The sequence below is a fragment of the Nansenia antarctica genome (genome assembly GCF_963989245.1).
Source record: "Nansenia antarctica genome assembly, chromosome: 10".
Lineage (NCBI taxonomy): Eukaryota > Metazoa > Chordata > Actinopteri > Argentiniformes > Microstomatidae > Nansenia > Nansenia antarctica.
In genome coordinates this window covers 6,249,262-6,262,721 of record NC_137680.1, presented here as the reverse complement: position 1 = coordinate 6,262,721, position 13,460 = coordinate 6,249,262, and the positions used below count along the sequence as shown (strand labels likewise).

Sequence of the window (13,460 nt, the reverse complement as noted above, 5' to 3'; positions counted from 1 at the left end):
TTACTACATAGATAATGGAATAGGGACTATTGCAATACCTACATTGTAAAAAGATGCAAAGCGATACCCCATAACTTATAGTTAAAAGTCCTTGCAACGTGATATGAATGGACAAAGGAAAACACCATTACTCAGTAATGTAATATTAGACAGTCCTTTTACCCTCTGCAATAAAATTAAGAACTTGACTTGATGGGTCAGTGTTGTTCCTGCTCCAATCATCCATCTAAAAGAAAATATCTTTGAGTCCTGGAATTTAATAAAGTGTCCGGCAGGGCCTCTGTCTAAACTGATAAACTGAACGGTCATAGCCATGAAAGGGCTCTTTATCATATTCTTATTATAATTTTTCGGACCAAACTGAATGGTCAGAATACTTAACGATTCATCTCCACATCCCAGTGACTTTGTCAATAAATATTGCATTTGGTAAACAAATGATTTATCTTGTATATAGTTTTTTCCCCCCAGATTTCTTAATGAATTAATTCACTACTTGCAGGTTGTTTCATCATTCTAAACCCTTTTGCACTAAGTCCATTGTTCTTCCCTATTCTGTATGCAAAGACCCCCCCCCTCAAACTGCCACCCCCAGCCCATCATCCCACCTCCCACCCCCCCCCACCTCACTCCTCTCTGTCAAGCAACAATATTTGCTCATCTGCGTCAAAGAGCAGCGGGGCTTGCGATACAGTACAGTGCAGCCTTTGAGCCAGACAGAGACAGGCGGCCCATACTACTGGGAGACACAGAGACGGGGAAGACCTCTGAGAGTACCAGACATGCTGACACAGACACACAAATAAAAGTATGAATGCAAACCCAAGGACGTTTTTCCATTCAGCACATTCAGGTTGTTCTCTCCTCTGCTTCTTTCTCTACGTCCCTCCTTTTCTCTCAGTTTTTTTCTCCTTCCCGTCCTCCCGTCCTCTGTTTCGTCACTCTCTCCCTTTACCTCCTCATCTACCTGTTTCTCATTCTCTATGTCCGTCTTGCATTCTCAAATGCTATGGTCATAAACGCAATAAAACTGTTGTGTTTTTTTCTGAAAGGGTCAAGGAGGAACACATCCTCCTCACCCTTTTCTCCAGGGAACAGAGAACCCCCTGACATAGACTGAAGGATATAAAGCATGTTTTTATTTATACAAGGTTATTACATTATACAATATTATACACAATCAAACTTTATATAAACACAGCTTTGTCATTGGAGCCATGCAGAGCAGCGTTGCATGGTTCGTTACAAAATAAAACTCCAAACCCAACATGCAGGTATTGATATAAAAAAGGTCTGTTGTTTTAAAAGCGTCAGTAGGGGGTGTGACAACCCCCTCAAACATTATTCGCTGCGTCAATAAACAACTTCTTAAACAAATATCTCATATGTTGCTGACCAATGATGACCAGTTGTTGTTCAAAAGCAAAACATTTTCTCTACAGAAAATTGCTTTGGTGCCCACACGCCCCTAAATGATAAGATAACACACAAACTCATCTCCCCTGTTGCTATGTCACACTCTTTTTCTTCCTCTTGTTATCTAAGGTCTCATCTTTGGCATTAGCTCCATTTCAACTCTATGGATTTATGGATCGATCGAGGAAGAGAAAACAAAGATTCAGAATTCTAAATGAATTCTTTGAAAATAAATGGTTCATCTCAACGTTTTAGTGTATGGAATATACTGTACTAAATTGAAATAGAATCAAGCCCAAACCTGACATGGATTTTTGGAAACACAAAACCCAACTGTTTTCAGATGCAAATTGTATTTGAGATTCCATGACAATGGTAGATATCATTGTTGTGTTTTAGAAGTGTACACACAATCAGTCAGGAAGGGGTTATGTGGGGTTCAAGCCTGTGACCCCTATGTCTTTGACATTTTCTTTGATGTCTTTGATATTGTATTTTCGCTAGTCAAAGTCACAATAAGGCAAATTCATCTTTAATCTCCAAATAGGAAATATGGTCCAGTACAAAGTGCTTTAACTGGCGTAGTCCACTATAATTAAAAAGTTCTTCTTGGGGTCATGGTGAAGGACTACTGTAGGGAACTGTCCTTGGTTTCAGTGCTGATGTACAAACTGCAGCATTAGTCTTTCAGACATGTACACTACTGTACAGGACTACTCTTGCGGCAGAGTTGGTTTGCTGAAGTCAACGTCTGACGGTTCCGCCTGCGTTTCCCGGTCAGCAGTGTGTAGAAGAACGGGTTCACACACGAGTTCCCAAAAGTCAGCCCTGTTAGGATCCGGTTCACCGTCACCTGCGTCCCCACAGGTACCGTCCGCAGCATGTCCGGCCGGTACAGAGGCAGCAGCTGCCAGATCCAGAAGGGGAGGAAGCAGGCCCAGAAGGCCAGAACTATCCCCAGGATCAGCAGCAGAACTTTGGGCCTCGGGGCCCGGGGTGGGTAGGCCGTACTCCCGCTGGCCCAGGCGGGCCTGGTCTGGGACACCCAGTAGAGTCGGCCCAGCGTAGCGTACAGCGCCCCGATGGCCAGCCCAGGGCCCAGGATACTGGTGCAGAACAGCACACTCAGGTAGGCCTTGGAGCTCTGCTCGTCCCAGGCCGGCACACACAGCTGGCCCTCCTGGTTCTCCCCGTCCTCCAGGTGCAGGGTGATCATCATGGGAAGGCTAAGGGCCACAGCCAGCCCCCAGGCCAGGCCCACGCGGAGCAGGCCGGAGGAGTTGGAGGAGGAGGCGTGGAGGGGGTGAGCCACGGCCCGATAGCGGTCCAGACTCATGGCGGTGAGGGTGAAGATGGAGGCGTGCATGGTCAGCAGGTCCAGGCTGAGGAGCAGACGACACCCCAGCTCCCCGAAGGCCCAGTTGGCCGCCAGGCTGTCGTACACGATGAAAGGAGCGGTGAAGAGGTAGAGGAGGTCGGCCAGAGCTAGGCTCAGAACCTGGAGATGGAGGGAGGAGGAGGAGGAAGAAGAGGAGGAAGGGGAGAGGGAAGGGGAAGAGGAGGAGGCGAGGCAGGACGGTAACGGTACTCTCGCTCCGAAGCAGCAGGTTGCGTCTCCTCCTTGTCTCCTCCGGCCTCTCTTGCACCGGAGGAGGAGGCCTAGGGTGTAGAGGTTCCCTCCAATGCCCAGGAGAGTGAGGAGAGACAGCAGGGAGCAGAACAGAGCTGTGGACGCCAGGCTTGGTGATGGAGAGATGGAGGGAGAGGAGGAGGGAAGGGTGAAGTTGGGGATGAGGGGGAAGGTGTAGGATGGAGAAGAAGAGGGAGTCGGGAAGCCTGAGTAATTCATGTTTTTATTTTGAGACCTTTTAAAATGACGGTGGTGTGAAAGCTATGGGCAGGTATAAATGTCAGAGGTAGAGGAACTATTTTTCTGAATTATTTCGGTGATTAGGTTTCTGGAGGATTTTTTGGGTCAATTAGGGATTAAGAGGCATGGGTTGAGAGAGGGGAAGCAGTGGGTTGAGAGGGGGGAAAGGTGGGGAGAGGTGGAAGAAAGAGGTGTAGTATATTAATGTCATTTATTAAAACATGTCTGCATTAGAGCATTCTGTCCCCATTCTGAATATTATTGACTTTTTGGGGGGGGGTTTACATCTGTAAACTAGTCCTGTACTTTATAGATTATTAGAGTATAGCCTTAATTAAGCCATTCTCTTTTGTAAGGTTGTAGCTTCAAAGAGTAGCCTAATTATGATGTTGGACCCCTGATTTATCAGACACCTGGAACAATAACAACTATCATTATATATATAATCTATAATTATAATGATAGTTGTTATTGTTCCAGGTGTCTGATAAATCAGGGGTCCAACATCATAATTAGGCTACTCTTTGAACATTTGTGTGCCCCCCAAGTGTTATAGTGCCTGGGGGGCAAAGTCATAGGCCTGTCCAGACACGCGCTTCTGTAAAATAATGTGTAGGGGAGAACCGGTCTTAAATCTTCAAACAAAAAAAACCTGTACTCCGTGTTAAGGTCACACTGTTGGGGTTGGGCAGCGATTTCATGGCACAAAATAATTCGTTATTTTCCATTGCTCTTGAAGTTGAATTCTAACGGAGTTTTCCGTTCAGGGGAGAGTGGCGGGCAGGACACGCTATCAACTATCCGTTCGATTTTAGTCAATGCCAGTGATTTAAGATCTGAAAAACACCGTTATTTATTAAACATAGATATTGGTAAATGAGGGCTAGGCTACTACATTATAGGCTATGCTTCATATGACTACATTCACAATCACAGGCATGCATGCATGTTAGAAATGATCAACATTAGGCTAAGGCTGCAAGTTATAGGCTATAGTCCATTTCGAAATCCGTCTCTAGTCCAAATAATATTTATATGCCTAATTTGTTGTTCATCCTTTAGCGGGTCTATGCCGTGGTAATTGTATATGCGCGGACATCAAAGCAGAAAAGCCCCTCTGACACATGGTGAGTGCCTGGTGACCCGCTCGGCACCGGGGTTAAGAGCTCCCGTTGAACTGTGGAAGGCCATCCGAACCCCCGCCGCGGCGCGCGCCCCACCGGGTTTAACGTGTCCCTGTAAATAACATATTTAGCCTGACACATGGCCATTTCATTCAGACAGCTTTTTTACTTGGTGTAATAGTAGACTTTCGTTATATATAATGTTGATTCTTATATAGGCCTATTGATTTATAATTGAGCATATAATGTTTGTCTCTGAAAAAGAGGCGAATATGATATGGACCTATATTGTTCACATTCTGATATGTCTAATAGGCCTACCAAACGCATGGCTGGCGTAATTAGATAATTGTATAAGTGCGACTCTGTAGCTTCTTGCATTTGAATTAGATTTTCAATTTGACAAAAATGTACTGAGTTATAGGCTATAGGATACACTGCAAGACCATGCAAAAGCTATCTGAAATTCCTACCTCTAAAAATGTTAGACTACATGATAACATATTGAATGTAAAACTATTTAAATACCTTTAGTTATTAAGAATAATTGTTGTCGTTTTTTTACCTTAGGCTATACAATCCAAATGTCAGCCACATCATCATAATCCAATTATTTCTTAAACGGAGATATTCAGTTTCCTTTTCAAAATCCATACAGATGGTCTCCCTCTCTTTTGCAAATGTAGGCCTATCTCTTCAGACCTCTTTAGATCGCATTTAATCGGAGCAGGTGATGGACCATGGGCTGTTTCTCCAAACTTTGTGCTCAGTAGCCTCCAGCTCTCCTGCTAGTGGGCTTCTCACACTCGCACCAGTCTTTGATGTGTCTACGAATCCACAGGAGGGGAGGGGGCGGAGAGAGAGAGAGAGGGAGAGAGAGAGAGAGAGAGAGAGAGAGAGAGAGAGAGAGAGAGAGAGAGAGAGAGAGAGAGAGAGAGAGAGAGAGAGAGGGGGGGGGGGGGGAGAGAGAGAGGGGGAGAGAGAGGGGGAGAGAGAGAGTGAGAGAGAGAGAGAGAGAGAGGGGAGAGAGAGAGAGAGAGAGAGAGACAGAGAGAGAGAGAGAGAGAGAGGGAGAGACAGAGAGAGAGAGAGAGGGAGAGAGAGAGGTAGAGAGAGAGAGAGAGATTTGGTGGCAGCACACAGAAAGCAGAAAGCATTATTTTTGCCTACAAATGTGTTGAGGTTTACTTTATAGACCACTATTTTATTTGACATCTGTCTTTTATTAAGTCTAACTTTGTGGGTACAGTATTGGTATACTATAATAATATAAAAGTGTACATGTTTGGACTACCTTCAGGGCAACTTTGATTGATTTCATGCATGGTCCAATTTAAAGGTCGGTGTCGGTGATGATGTGATGATACAGGCCTGTTAGTATAATTACATCAAATTATATTTATGTATATCTAAATTGAATTAATGGTTATCTCTTCAAATGAAAGTCCTAAAATGATTTGCGTGCCACACTGCAGTAAATATTGTGTGTTTAGGCCTTTCACCTCTGAGTTTCTTTTGTTATGTGTGCTCGGAATGAGTTCATTTTACAGACCCAGTGGGGGTTGAATGACACTGCTGCTTGACCATGCATGTCAAATGTTGGATTCAATTTGATTGTTGGATATAATAGGTTCAATACTCTTGAGCCAGGTCCAGATTCTCAATATACATTTACTGGAAAAGATTTCCGCACAAAACTCAAGCATTTGACCATAAATGGTATACTTTGGTAAAATGGTGGATGCCAAGGAGTTAGAGATATGAGGTCTTGAGGTCTCTAGATCTTGAAAACCTTCCATAAGATATAAATTATGTTAAGTTTATATCAGTTGGATGCTTTGGTCAGCTATGATACAAAGACAAGGAATGAGTTGAGAGTCGGAGAAGCATTTCGATGGGATGACTCAGCGACATGATTAGTGATGGAGGGTACGAAAGAACACAACCTGTAAAATAGATTAAGAGATCTGGAGAACGACCCCTTCATATTTGGTGAGAGGAATATGTGGCTGTACAGAAGTAAGAAGCAATCGAGGTTGTCAAATACTACACATCTTGCTTCTTCATACAGATCGCATATCGTCATTTACAAATAGTTGCCTGACTCACAATAATTTTGTTTAAAAATGATACAATATTGCATGCATAACACATTATTACATTAGCCTAATTGAAATGTGTGTGTACACTTCATTCAGGAGACACTATAAGGAGTATAGGAGTACAGCTGTTGTTTGTTTCTAATACCAATGCAACTAAAAGAATGTGAAAATTATACAGTATCAGAGAATACATTTATAGATGAAAAAAACATTTGGGAACAGATGAATTAAGGTAATTGTTATGTGAATAGGCAGTGCGTAGGTTTTACTGTATTGATAGCTAATACACTCCTTCCAGTAAAAATCTGAATACTTAATTTGAGCTGTGACTTTCCATTTAAATGTGCGTCTTTAATTATATTCAATTACTTAATTAGGATTGCTTCGCCACACATACGGTAAACAAGAGGCTGGGTGTACTATCCATGTTCTCTCCTGCACCTTCCAGTAAGACTGAGAATGACTCACGAGAGGTCAAGGCATTCTCGTGGAAAGGAACAGAACCAGCAGACGGACAGACATGCTGACACACCAGCGAGACGTTGTTATTTGCTGTCATTTCGTGGAGCGCTGCAATAACTAACGCACTTCAACTTCGGCCCAATGTCAATACACACGCTCGCACACACATCACACACACGCTCTCACTCCCACACAAAGGGCTTTATATGGTGGTCTTGTATGGATGTCTGAATTACAGGAGATCAACTACTTTGGTTTTAATGCTTCCCTTCAACAACATATTTCCATGTAAGTAATGATGTGGTCACATTAGCAGACAAGTCAGCAGGCGAGTCACATTTAGCCACATTTAGTTGAAGAACAGATATACAGTATGTGGAACCGTGCAGGAATTGAACCCACAATTTTGGGGTTGCCTGGACTGGGGATCAGAGCTGATTATTCAGTAATGTCTGGGCTATGAGTCTGATGATACTTAAGGCAGGGGCCAGGCTGGCTGTCCCCCATACATGTGTTAGCGTATACAAGACAGACAGAGACAGGCAGTAAAGAGGGGAAGGGGAGAGAGAGAGAGGGAGGGAGGGGAACATACCTATCCCTGCAGGGTGTGAGGAATTTGAACAAATACCTGGCACAGGCATGCCAAAATAGGAGAGGAGGGGGGAGAGGGACCATGGGGAAGAGGAGCAGGCTCCCCGAAGATACTGATAGATAGAGACATTAAATCGATATTTATAGAGATGAAGGTGTATGTAAAATAGGAATTTGTGAGCTAGATTGGACCTAGGGTGTGATCATAAGTTGACTTAGACAGGCAAACACATATGCTTCAAAGACCTGAGATAATCTGATATGTTATGCTTTTGTCCTTTTGTGGTATACCCCCATCCATCTATATGAGTTATATCTGACATGATGTCTGTGGTATACCCCATCCATCTATATGAGTTATGTCTGACATGATATTGAATTACATAAACACGTGAGCTATGACTACTGCATCGATACTTTAACCTCCCTTAACATCTGTTTCCCAATAATGATTTTGCCTTAATTGATTGTCATGCAGAAACATAGATGAAGGATAGATTGTAACATTTCAGTCAGTGCGTTACTGTCAAATGCACAAGAGGTGTTCCCGAAGAAAGAGACTTGTCTTTATTAACATGATGATGCTCAAATGAAATACAGTATACAGTATGTGCACAGTTACAGTTCCGCAAGTGAATGGATACAGTCTGTCTGTGTTGGATGAAAAATAACCTAATTATAACCCCAATCCACATGCTTTTTATATTGTTTTAGGTTGTGTCTGGAAAGACCCAGAATGACATGAGGTGAACATCACCTCAGGCAAGCCAAAATCCACCTCTCCCGGTGAGCGCTCTGGTGCAAAATCAGCCAGGTTAGTGCTACACAGTCACAGACATCAGAGTGCTCTCCCCACTGAACAATAATAAGCACTTCGAAAAGCAAAAATCTAATTCATCAAGCCTTGTAATAAATAAACCTGGAATCAAGATGTGATATTCACAAACAGTCAATGTCAATTGTGACGGCAGTGGGTGAAAGGGGGAACAAGTCGGCAACCGACCAAATGTTTAATAAATTGGAACGGAGAATTTAAGATCATTAAATGGATCATTTAAATCAAACTCCTCATCAAATCAATCAATTTGTGACTTAATTCATTTCAAATCACCTTTAAAAGAGCATTGATTCAAAACACATTGTTTTTACTGAAACACTGTTGCTGTTAATACTGTTGCTGAAAATCAATGACACCACTCCATAGTCAAGCCAAAATATTGCAATGCAATGGAAGTCTGAACATTTGGTCGGTTGCCAACTTATTCCCCTTTGCAGACATTTACTGACGGCCTACCTGATAAAAATCTTACCCCCATGTGGCCAGTAAGTCAATGAGACTAGTAAGATTTAGCGGTACACAGACCTGGCCCTAGAGTGCCACTGTCAGTTAATTTTCATATTCTCTCTGAGTCTGATTTAGGGATAACAAGGGATCCAATCTACCAAAAAGGACAGACATTTTTATTACCAGGAATTCCCTGGTTTTGAAGGGCTGGAGTTGCACATCTCATATAGGCTATACTGTTGGCAATAAACACATGGATTGATTGATCAATGAATGTCATCTATGGAGGACGCAAATAACAGCACTGTAATCTAACTTGAGGCAGCTGTCACAGTGGCTCTGTCACACTGTCATGGGACTTGGGTCATGGTCATGGCCATGAACATTACAGTATTTTATGACAGCCAGCAGTCATCCTTACTTTACTTTTTTTTATGTCACATGTAGGCCCATCTGATGTGTCATTCTTTTTTATATGGACACCGGCTTGAAGTCAAGAATCAGCCAGCCTGCACACACACACACACACACACACACACGCACACGCACACGCACACACATACACACACACGCACACACACACACACGCACACGCACACGCATACACACACACACACACACACACACACACGCACACACACACACACACACACACACACACACACACACACACACACACACACACACACACACACACACACACACACACCCTATCCCAGCGTCCACGCGCTCTCTGAGAGGTGACTTTGTACTGCTGTGAGTTCGAGAGGTTATGACTATCAAAACATAACACGGTTTGAAGTCTCACACACTCTCCTTAGATTTTCTTTTCTTTTCTGTTCTGTTAAGGCCCCTCGCCCGGAACAGTGACGTTTGTGTCATAATTTAAAAAGTCCATCAAATAATAACTTATAACAGCTGATAACCGGATCTCTCGCGCTGTCCTTGCTTGCTCTTCGTGCATTATGTTAATTAATTTCTGTAAAATTCTTGATGGACTGACTGACAAATTGCCCACCGGTTGTCCATTTTAAGGTTCCGTAGGCTTAATTAAATGGGCGGACGTGTTCCCGCGTGACAAACGGTCCTCTCCTGGCTGGTCAGCCAAGCTTAGATGAGTTATTGATTCCCCAGCGCAGCAGTCAGTGTTTACAGTCTCAACAACGCGCGTCACTTGCGCTAAATACAAAGGCCAATACAAAGGCAAGGGTCGGTTGGTTTTGTATTGAGTTGTAATTTAGCAGCGTGACTGACAGATGCATGTTGGGCTCTCTTTCACTAAACGAATGCTATGTCCTAATGTGAGCTTTTTGAGTGTCTTAACTTTGTTATGCAAAAAGGGACAGTCCAGGTTTTCAAGAGCCATATTGTCTATGTGATTTCTGATGACGTGGCACTTACTGGTAATTAAAAATGTAAAAATGTTTTGTGGGAATACGTTACATGTGGGAAAACTAGGTTTGGGTTAGGTGCTAGGGTGCTACGGTTAGGATTAGGGGTAGGGTTAGGGTTAGGGTTAAGGTTAGGGTTAGGGTTAGACATGCCAGCATGTACCAAGTCACCCTAGCACCTAACCCTAACCCTTTTTCCCACATGTACCGTAGAATATTCATTATTAGGCTATACTAGAATGTTCGGTCCACTCCAGCTGGTTTCCCTGTCGGTATTCTGATTCTGGAACTAGCAGACTCTGCAGCACTTGTGAGCTGAAGTCATGTACTGTATTGTACAATGTATTGTCTCTGCCAAGTGGTCTGGACCTTTATGGCACGTGGAGATGCGCTAACCTTCCAGCACCATGGTAACTCGTTCAAGTTCCCCATCACTGACTACCATAACATTCATGCAAAGCCTAACAGCGATGATGCAGAGTAGAAAGAAATGCTGAGCGCGGCTTTGAGGGAGGAATGATGTAGCCTACCCCGGGGGCCTCTGAATAGCTGTGGACATCTGTGGAGGCAATATTGTCAGTGTCAGATATGAGGAGGCCTTAAACTGTGCGTGTGTGTGTATCAGTGGCGGCTAATGGAGGCAGAAATTGGATGACAGGCTCATTGTAATGCATTGAATTGAATGAGGTCTTATTTAATTATTTTTGTGGGCTGTGTGAGACGTGTTCCCTGCATGATGAGTTCCCCATTTTGCAGTGAGCCTTAACCCTAATTGTGTGTCAGACTGGTGTGACAGGCCGATGGTTTTTTGGTTATATGTGTGTGTTTTTTGAGTTGAATTGCTGTGCAGTGGATTGTGTTGAGGCTCCCATAGAAGGTTGAGGCTTCTATAGAAGGTTGAGGCTTCCAGATTGTGTTGGTGTAGGTTATGCTTAGTCCCTATGGCTTCTTGGCGGATGGGGCCTTACAGGGTTTGGGGAGCGTCCTGTCCTTGCCTCTGACCTTGCCATTGACTTATGCATTTTATCTGAACATAATAAAGTGCATTGCTGTTTTCTAATACTGTGTTGTGTGGTGGTGTGTACTGACTGACCTCTGCCGCTGGACCATACCGGTTAAAAAAAAGGTGGTGGCAGCATTACCTGCTAACCGAACCCAGTAACTGGTTCCCCCTTTTTGGGCGGTTCTGGTTTATTACAGTATCATACACATTCATGCATTACCTGTCCTGTCCTGTTTCTGCCTCGTGCCTCCACTGGTGTATGTGCATTGTGTTTGGGTTACTGTTTCCTACACTGTAGACTTGTATCCCAGATTCTAAACACAGTTGAACTTTCTCTGATGACGGACCTTGAAGTCTGTAGGTCCTTAACGTCACACATTGAACCAATATTCAATGTTTCCTCCAGAATCCTGGAGCATTTGATTTGAACATTCTGTGACCATGACAAAATCTGGAAATCATTGCCGGGAAAAGTTAGTCTGAATCTGCTCCATCTACAGAAATCAGATTGGACCTTTAGCATGGAATCTTATCACCGCATGGAATTTTATCCCAGCAGTCAAAGCCTTTACTGCAGAGCCTTTACTGGTCTAACCCTGCAGCGAGAAGACCAGTATTTGACACATCTTTCTTGTCCCCTAGCTCTATTCAATGTTATATAACAATGTTATAATAATGTAAGAACGTTTTTCCTTTTTGTTGGATGTAGGCCAATGTGACTTGTCTTTGATACATTGAACACTGAAGGTTGATATCATGTTATATACATATAGGGCCGGTTTCACAGACAAGGCTTAAGCCTAATCCTAGACTAAAAAGCATCATCAATGGCGATTCTACATTGAAAGCGTGATTTAGTCCAGGAGTAGGGCTTAAGCCTTGTCTGTGAAACCGGCCCATAATGTTTTATTTACCATACAATCAACTTGTCGATCAATTGTTGGAATTTTTTGCTCTAGGCACAGCCATAGTCAGCTCACCTGGAGCAATTAGGGGTTAAGTACCTTGCTCAAGGGCACATGCAGCTCCCTCCTTCCGATTGCTAGCCGGCATCTCTAACAACTAGACTACCGCTGCCCCACAGCTGAGAGAGAAATGGGGCTTAGATTCACTATTGGGTAGTTTGTCTTTTAATGTGAACACTGCACTTGACAGTGGCTGTTCCTTTATTTTGTATTTATTCCCCTTTACCAAAAGTTTGGGAAGTCCCCCAAGAGCAGCACCTACATAAGAGACAAACCTACAGCTCCCCACTTTGGTGGATGCAAAGATTGGTTACATCTGCCCTCTGGTGTTTGTTTGGTTGTAATTGCACCACTCTCCTTATTCTATCCAAATATGAGTTTTTCACATTTTGGAATGATTACATATCACCGTAATATGAAAGTAATTGAACGCAAATTGAAATTGTCTCCTTGAGAATTTGTGTTTAAGAGAAAATATGTGTCTTATTTTACAACTCTGCTTTTATTGTTGACGTGATATCAAACAGTTATCATATTGCGCGTACACGTTTCATGACATGAATTATCCTTCCTTCCCCTGCATTACTAACTCACCCTTCACCGTCAGAGAACATTGGAAGAAACGGAATTACTGCATTGCCCCCCCCCCCCCCTCTTTCTCTCTCCCTGCCCGGAGAGAATTTCCATTGATCAATTACAATCACTCTTTTATTCACGCTAAAAGACAAGACAGCTAAATGGACCAGTCTCATACAATATAACTGCCTATTGAGTTTCACTGGTGCTTCATAAACGTGAACATGAAGGAAGCGCTAGATTAAAGCAACATGTCGCAATAGATCTTTGAATGCCGTCATTATTGAAAATGCAGATGTCACAATGGTATGTTCCAGCTGTATATTAAAACATCATGGAAATGATAGGACACTCACCTCACCAAAGTTTCGGTTTAATTGCCTTACTTGGGGAGGAAGCTGCATATTCAAACATTAAACAATATTCTTATAATTTAGTAACTTACTTATATCTGAACTAGTGCGAAACTTACTTTTTTTTGTGTGGATGGAAATAGCAATGCGTTATGATAGTAAATTATATTATTGAGTAATAATAAGGCTTTGCGTTTGCGTCAAGTGGACATAGCAGTGGGGCATAACAGTAAACTCATGTATTGCGTTTGGGAAAAGTAAGAAAACTAAACAACATTTAAAAAGTGATTTTGTGGGTTGGGTTCCAGTCCGGTCCTCTCCA

General features: G+C 43.0%; 1 protein-coding gene across 1 annotated transcript; it reads right to left on the bottom strand.

The window, feature by feature from the left end:
• Positions 1–2,116: 2,116 nt before the first annotated feature.
• Positions 2,117–3,265, bottom strand: uts2r3 (urotensin-2 receptor 3; the record flags this gene model as incomplete). Its single annotated transcript, XM_080540568.1, has 1 exon — positions 2,117–3,265. The coding sequence occupies one exon, from the start codon at positions 3,263–3,265 to the stop codon at positions 2,117–2,119; it is 1,149 nt and encodes a 382-aa protein (XP_080396694.1).
• Between the last annotated feature and the right edge of the window lie 10,195 nt (positions 3,266–13,460).